The sequence below is a fragment of the Arachis hypogaea genome, chromosome 2, assembly GCF_003086295.3.
Source record: "Arachis hypogaea cultivar Tifrunner chromosome 2, arahy.Tifrunner.gnm2.J5K5, whole genome shotgun sequence".
Classification (NCBI taxonomy): domain Eukaryota; kingdom Viridiplantae; phylum Streptophyta; class Magnoliopsida; order Fabales; family Fabaceae; genus Arachis; species Arachis hypogaea.
In genome coordinates, this window is record NC_092037.1 from 14,780,432 (window position 1) to 14,788,152 (window position 7,721).

The 7,721-nt window shown below is 34.5% G+C and overlaps 1 protein-coding gene across 3 annotated transcripts; it reads left to right on the forward strand.

The window, feature by feature from the left end:
* The first annotated feature begins 1,083 nt into the window (after window positions 1-1,083).
* LOC112738654 (protein root UVB sensitive 2, chloroplastic) lies at window positions 1,084-7,189 on the forward strand. Of its 3 annotated transcripts, none has more exons than XM_025788930.3 (11): window positions 1,084-1,234; window positions 1,319-1,441; window positions 2,745-2,833; window positions 2,936-3,020; window positions 3,291-3,350; window positions 3,451-3,544; window positions 3,646-3,743; window positions 3,910-4,089; window positions 4,541-4,663; window positions 5,162-5,614; window positions 6,668-7,189. In XM_025788930.3, exons 1-10 carry the CDS (start codon window positions 1,223-1,225, stop codon window positions 5,585-5,587), a joined length of 1,290 nt encoding a protein of 429 aa, XP_025644715.1. In that variant the 5' UTR covers window positions 1,084-1,222; the 3' UTR covers window positions 5,588-5,614; window positions 6,668-7,189. The 3 variants fall into 3 exon arrangements, with proteins under 3 accessions (XP_025644715.1, XP_025644716.1, XP_025644714.1); XM_025788931.3 differs by having other exon boundaries at window positions 5,162-5,610; XM_025788929.3 differs by lacking the exon at window positions 6,668-7,189 and having other exon boundaries at window positions 5,162-5,990.
* Window positions 7,190-7,721: the final 532 nt, after the last annotated feature.

The window sequence follows — 7,721 nt, forward strand, 5'->3', positions numbered from 1 at the left end:
CAGCAGGTCTCGAGCTCGAGCCGGCAACCGCGGCTATAGTAGTGGCATTCCGGTTCGAACCACCCGAGCTAGATACCACATCAACCAACTTAGCCAACAGCTCCGGTGTCCTTACCTCGGGAAACTGCCTACGAGAAAGAAACATAACCTGCAAGTCCTCGTCACTACCGATTGTGAAACAATCAAACTTCACGGTGTCATGGAGCACCGCTGTAGGAATGCGGTAGAAAAACTTCTTCACCCTTTTAACGCCTTCAAGACCCAGCTTCTCCACCACAGAGCTAACAAGTGCATCGTAGGTCGTTGTCGGCGTCATGATAATACATAGGGGATCCTTATCAGTGAACTTCACGCCGGACCGAGTTTTTCTCTTAATCGACCCTCTGTAATGTACCAGAACTAGGAAACTCTCCTCACTAGCCATCTCCCCTCTTTGTTGAGAGCAACATCAGTTCACACCTTATATATATAGCCCTGGCTCGCACTATATATATAATTCGAATCTATATGTTTCGAATTATGTAGTATCACAACCTAACCTAGTAATTCGAATTAATTAGATTCGAATTAGTTAGGTGTAATTCGAAACAACTTGTTTCGAATTACTTAACAATGTCTCTTCCTAGTAATTCGAATTAAGTAAATTCGAATTATGTTCATCTAATTCGAAACCACTTGTTTCGAACTTCATTCACTTGTTGGCCTCCTAGTAATTCGAATTATATCAATTCGAATTACATGTAAACCAAATTCGAATCATATTGATTCGAATTATATAATAATTCGTCCTGGTTGATTCATGTATGGATTTTTGATTTGGCTTAATTAGGTAATTTTGAGCTCTCCTTGGCTCATTTGGGTTTTTTACCCTCACTAACGTCCGTCATTGATGTAGAAAGTGTTGATTGTTAGAAGTAGTTTTAGAATAAACAAAAAAAAAATTAGAATAAAATTAAAATAAATTAAATATTAAAAATATTTTAAAATTTTTTAACAGAGATAAAAAAATATATATTTACTATTAAAAAAGAGGATGGGTAAATTTTGTTCTTTTCAAAACCTATCTTTTCCAAAAAGTAAAAATGGGTAAAGATAGATAGCCGGATATTGTCCACTGCGGTGCGGACTGCGGTGTTGCAAAGTCTATACTCTATTCCATTGCGGCATTACCCACTTCCTATCTCTTTCTTTCCCCCTCTGAATTCCGATTCTCTTTTACACCATGAATTTACTGGTACCTATTCTTTCCTTTTTCTAATTTTTTTTTCCTTTTCTTTTTCTCATTTGCTCTGATTCTGTTTCTTCTCGAAAATTGTAGGAGAAGCTGAAACTGCAGAAGAGGAGTTCAGCAGAGAAAGAAGATGAAGGTCCTGTGTTCTGGTTTGAGACCACTGCCTCTCTTTCTCATCGTTTCCAATTTGAACCCACTGGTCAACTTTCCGTACGACTCTCTCTCTCTCTCTCTCTCTCTCTCTCCCTCCCTCTCCCTCTCTCTCTCTCTCTCTCGTGTTTGTATTGATGTGTATATGTTTGAATTTTGGCTTCGGAATTCGGCAATGTTTATTAACTACAAGCATTTAATCAATTGAGTTCGTTGAGTGTTAAGCTCACTCGCTTAAGCAAAGTATTGGGATTCGAATCTCGACTTTTACTTGCAGCAACGGTGGTAGACCTTAAATAGAGCTCCCGGCGGATTAGTCTTGGTCCGTCGGGTTTGGGGATTCCGTGGAACTAAAAGTTAACTATAGGCAATTTTGAATTACTGATTTTTTTTTAGTAGGGAATTATGTTCACAAATGCCGGTAATGGTAATAGAATTTAATTATATACATCAAATTATGTATTGTCGCATCAATAAAACCAATCAATTGTCATGCTTGGTGCTTGAATTGTATATGTTAGTTAAAAACCTGTTAAAAGCTTGTTCAATAATGTATCAAAAGTAAACTCATGGCAATAATATGTTAGTTAAAAATAATAACTTGTTAAGCTTGCGAGTTTGATTCGTGCTGAGCCGATTTGCTATAGTTGGGCTAGTTGAAGTCTGAAGTCTGATTCATTTCAAATAAGATTCGGAATTTCGGATCCTTCAATATTAAAAATAAACATGGTCTTGTGATTATTTACATTTCACCATTGATAAGATTACTTTAGAAAAATAGTAAGCAAAAAAGATATCCAAATTGAAAATGATTAGCAGTTTAGGGATGGCATGTTATTTTTATTAAACTAAATATGATAAAGGAGATGTTCCATGATATATATTCTTAACTTGAAAAACTTGTTTTCCCTGTCCCCCCCCCCCTCCCCCTTTTCTCTTAAACATTCCATTATTTGGAAATATTGTAGAATCCCGATTAAAAGTTGTATCCTTTTCTAAAATTCATGAATCGTTGCATTAATAATGTTGGAGATATGATCAAAGCAGAGCCTTCATAACACATAAATTGCTTTTCTGCTATGCTGCTTTTTGTGTTTGTCTCTTAATTCTAGTTATACAATATTTTCTAGCTGGTGAGTTTTTGCTGATATCATGGCTAATGCCATAGCTTTGATTTGTTATTTTAATCAAGGAACTAAAAGAATGTTATCATCTTAGCTTGTGACATGAAGTTGTGATGTATGGTGCTGGACATGAAAGTGAAATTATGTACTGTGTTTGCTTTGTGAGTTTCTTTTAAGAGTTTGTTTGGCTAATCCTTCACTTTTTGCACCATAACATGTATCAATTTGTGGCTCTGTAGGTAAAGCTTGTTGATGATTCCAGACCATTATATCGCAGGGTAGTTGAGTCTTTCCTGAATAAATTTTTCCCCTCAGGATATCCTTACAGGTCATTTGATTTCTTCCTGAATATAATGCCTGCTGTAGTAATATTAATATCATGGGCACACTAGTTCAGATTTTCAGTTTTTTTTTTTTTTTTTTTTTTCAGTGTGAACGAAGGCTATCTTAGATACACACAGTTTCGAGCACTGCAGCATCTCACCAGTGCAGCACTATCTGTGCTATCAACTCAGGTCTTCTTCTGATAACTTAAAATTCTTAACAAAGCATGTAATCGGGAATAAGTTTATATCATTGAATTCGGAATTTAAAACCTGCTTGCCAAATGACTGAAAATATGGCATTAGTTTTAGTTCATACATTATTTATTCATATTATAGAATGGAGCTATGCTGGCATGATAATTTTTATTTATTGAATTTAGTTTTTAACAAATGGATCTTCATAAAACACTTGATTATGAAGAGGTATACTAGGTTTTTTTTTTGCTTATCCTATTGCAGTCACTGCTGTTTGCTGCAGGCTTGCGGCCCACACCTGCTCAAGCAACTGCTGTTAGTTGGGTAATTGGCGTTACTCTGCTATTAATGCCTGACGGTTTCTCAGACTAGTTGTTATAGCATCCGTTTGATATATTATTTTGTTTCTCTTTCTGGCTTCTAGATTCTAAAGGATGGTATGCAACATTTAGGGACGATAATATGTAGCAATTTGGGTTCAAGAATGGATTCCGAGCCTAAAACTTGGAGAATTTTAGGTTTACATTTCTTCCAAAGCTTTTTTTCTGCCTCCATGTTTATTTGGTTCTTATTTGTCATTCTCAAGGTGTCTAACTATGATAAGACTTTCTTCTACTAGCTGATGCCATGTATGATTTCGGCACTGGCTTGGAAGTGCTTTCCCCGTTATGCCCACATCTTTTTCTTGAGATGGCAGGACTAGGAAATTTTGCCAAGGTATAATCTTTTAAACTAGCATTTATGTGTTATTAATTGTTGTGATGTAACTAAGTCAGTCTGTCATGAAAGATAACTTTTCTGTATTGTGCTAGTGAAACTAACTGGTCATCGTCCTGCTAATCTTATATTTCAGTATAACTTAATGTTATTTTGGATTTGATAGGGTATGGCAATTGTTGCTGCAAGAGCTACTAGATTACCTATATATTCAGCATTTGCTAAAGAAGGAAATCTCAGTGACCTCTTTGCTAAAGGGGAGGCTATTTCAACTCTCTTTAACGTTTTTGGAATTGGAGTTGGAATTCAATTAGCATCTACTGTTTGTGCATCCATGCAGGGCAAGGTATAGATAGAGATTATGATCTTGTTTAAATTTTTTCAAACATTTAGTATTCTATTCTTTATGCTAACAATCGATGAATAAAATATTAGTTATTACTGGAATGTATGAAGCTTGAAAGAATTTGCATTTATAGGATAACAAGCTGAGGCAGCGCCGCACCAATATAACTAGTCACTGGTGCAGTGTATACTCTTGAAATTTAACTTCTGTTGAATGCTGTGGTTTCAAGATAATGACCTAATGTTGCTTACTATGCACTTATGACCAGTGGCATAGTTCATACTTCATATATATTTCTTTATTTGTATTAGAATCAATAATCAACAAAACAGAAGCAATTTTTATTAGTTTAGCTTCTAGAGAGATATAACTAACCATGCTAAATATCTCAATGATGATTATGCATTTTTAATTATTCCAAACTGCTTGATTGTTTAACACTTGTCAACAGTTGGTTGCATACCCTCTACTATCAATTATACATATATACAGCGTTGCTGAAGAAATGAGGGCCACTCCTGTCAATACATTGAATCCACAAAGAACGGCTATGATTGTAGCTGATTTTGTCAAGGTATGGTTTGAACTGTTATTTTAAATGAGTTCTATTTCTTTCTCTGTTTCCTTTCTTTATTTGAAGGTTTGATTACTCTAGAGGATTCTATAATTTAACTCAATTTTCAATCAGGTCTTTGTAGTTTAAACATTTGTAGTTAAGTCTTTACATCATACAAAAATATTCAATCAGGATTTATAATTTAAAAATTCTTTTCAACTAGACCTTATAGTTTAAAAGTTTTGGAATAAAAAACCTTATATTGGATGATAAACCACTTTGTTCTAGAAATATTTTGTACAATATAGGAAGTTTGGTAAAAAAATTCCAAAACTAGATGGGCTTGCTTGAAATATGTATGTACATATAGAGACTTGATTAAAAATGTTTAAACTATAAGAACTTAATTGAAATACAATAATAGAAAATTAAGTGAAATTATAGGAACTTCAGAATAATTCAACCTTATATGAATAATTGCATTGTCATTTAACTGTTAAATGAATTCCAAGCCAGGCAAGAAATGTGTCGAGCCCTGCTGATCTAAGATATCGAGAAGACTTGCTCCTTCCTGGGCGACTTATTGAAGATGCCGGAAATGTAAGAGTTGGTAGGGCTTTGCAAAAGGTGATTAAGCCTTCAAGACTTCTTGAGTTAAGGCAACTATTCCCTGGGGAGAAGTTTCTGTTAAAGCACGGAGACAAATGCACCGACATGGTACTGGAACAAGATGCAAGTGGTGAAGATGCACTGAGAGGTTGGCTAGTCGCTGCCTATGCGGCGGAAAACATGAATGCCTCTGGTGAGCTTCGTGTCGGTACCCTGCAAGAAGCCTATGAGAAAATGAATGATGTGTTCCCGGTGTTCTTACAAGAACTGCAGAACAAAGGGTGGCACACGGATCGTTTTCTGGATGGAAACGGGAGCCGCTTCGCATTTTAGCGTTCCTATAAATCCGGGACTACGTAGGTATTTTCATCTATTCTGTGACACTAGATGCATACAAAAAATGGTTTTGATTAGTTCTTTGATGTTGGTCATTTGAAACTTGAAAGTAGCCATCATTGTATTCTGTAGCAGCGACATATCATTCATGTACCGTCGGATGGGGCATGGGGCTCCAATTAAACTAGGACACGCGCCCCATTCAATAATAGATGAATGATATGCCGGTGTGGAATATGATGATGGTTATGTTATAAAAACATTTTTTATTTAACTAACTATTACATGACATGTTACACCCTTGCTTTTCGTGTGCTTTAAGGAAAACATGACGGATCATGAATTGATTAAGAATGAGAATCAATAAGATTAGAATAATGAATGCAATAAACATTTTACATATGCACTTGTACTGTGGTCAATATTTGTGACAAATAAACGGAGATAATCAGTAAGATGAAATTAATTATGAAAATTCAAGACGACCAGAATAACTATTGCAATAAGTGTTTTACATGTGCTCCTCCTATTAATCCCTTACTATATCTCTTGTAATTAGAATAACTCGGTTATGTATTTTCTAAACTTGTGGTCAATAATTCATCACCATTAATATATTATACTTCTCTTTGTTTTGAAAATTTGTGCATATTGTATTCCATAGTTTGCACTTGGAATAAAATTTAACCGTCTCCAAATCATTGTCCTTTCTCTATATCATTAATTATTTCTTGTCCCATGGAAGGTATATATAAGAAATTGCCGAAAATTTTATTATTTATCCTTTCACTTTGGTAAGAGACGATTGGTGAGACAAGTGATAAGGAAAGTGATAAGGAGGAGATTTTAAGATAGGTGATTTCATCATTGTATCAACCTATGAAGCAAGAATACTTTGCGGGAATCGCATATGGGACACATTTTCAGAGGACACTTATTTAACATTTGTCCGACACATATTTCTTGTGTCCTGATAAAAAAAAAAAGATTTCTCTTGACATATTTAGACACAATTAAATACTATTACGTGTCGGTATATTTTGTATTGTCTTAACATTTGTTACGATGGATAATCAGAGATTAATAGATTGGATTTGATGGGTTGGCCCAATCGCCTGAAGGAGGAGGTTTTCGACTAGGTTTGCATTAGGGAGCCGCCGTTCGACTTGTGTGTGTGAAGGAATGGGGGTGGTACCTGCAAAGACACTCCAATGCCTAAGTTAATAAGGGGCTAAGCAGGTGTAGTGTATTTATAGTGGTGAATCAATAACCACATTTGGAGTAGTTCCACCTTTTAAGGAGGATAACCGTTCTTTTATCTTAGGAAAGTTGAGATATGACTCTTGGAAGTGGGTTGAGAGATTTTAGGAGCAGTTACTTATTTCAATAAGGGTTATCTGTCAACTAATCTTGGATTCCGACTATCTTGGGGTGAAATTTGTGTCAAATGTGGAGATCGAGTATGTGGGGAGGCCAATCTATGGATTGAGCCTTTTTATTTTATTTGGACCTGGAATTTAGTATTGAGACAGGATATGAAAAATATTTATATTTGAGATGATTTTAGAAATAATGTATATTATTTATTAAAATACTAAATTATTTTGAGTACTTTATATAATTAAAAAAGACATTGAAATTACGTCAAATAAATTTATTTTTTAATTTCAATAAAATATTAAGATATTATTATTTATTAAAAAATACCTTGTGTATATATATTGTGCCTCCATGTCTTACAAAAAATTAAATTCAGGTGTAAGTATATCCTGTGTGTCGTATTCTATATATCTATGTTTAATAGCTATTAACCTTGTTTTCTTCTAAATTATTACATCAAATGATCTTTTGGACTTTGGCAGTGAATTAGGAATATTTCCATAAAGTAGGAACATCGAAAGGCATGTTTTCATGATTAACTAGATTTTCTTAGGCATTAACTCTTCTTTGGCAGTAATTCAGTTATTTTGTTGTTGTGCCCAAAATAAATAAATAAATAATGTTATTCAGTATTAGTTTTTTTGACCTGATAATTGGGTAAAACACTTGATATTGGCCAACTTTTTGAACTCAAATTCTGATAGGGGTGCATAATTTTTGTTTTTGAGGGGAAAAAAAACACATTTATGAA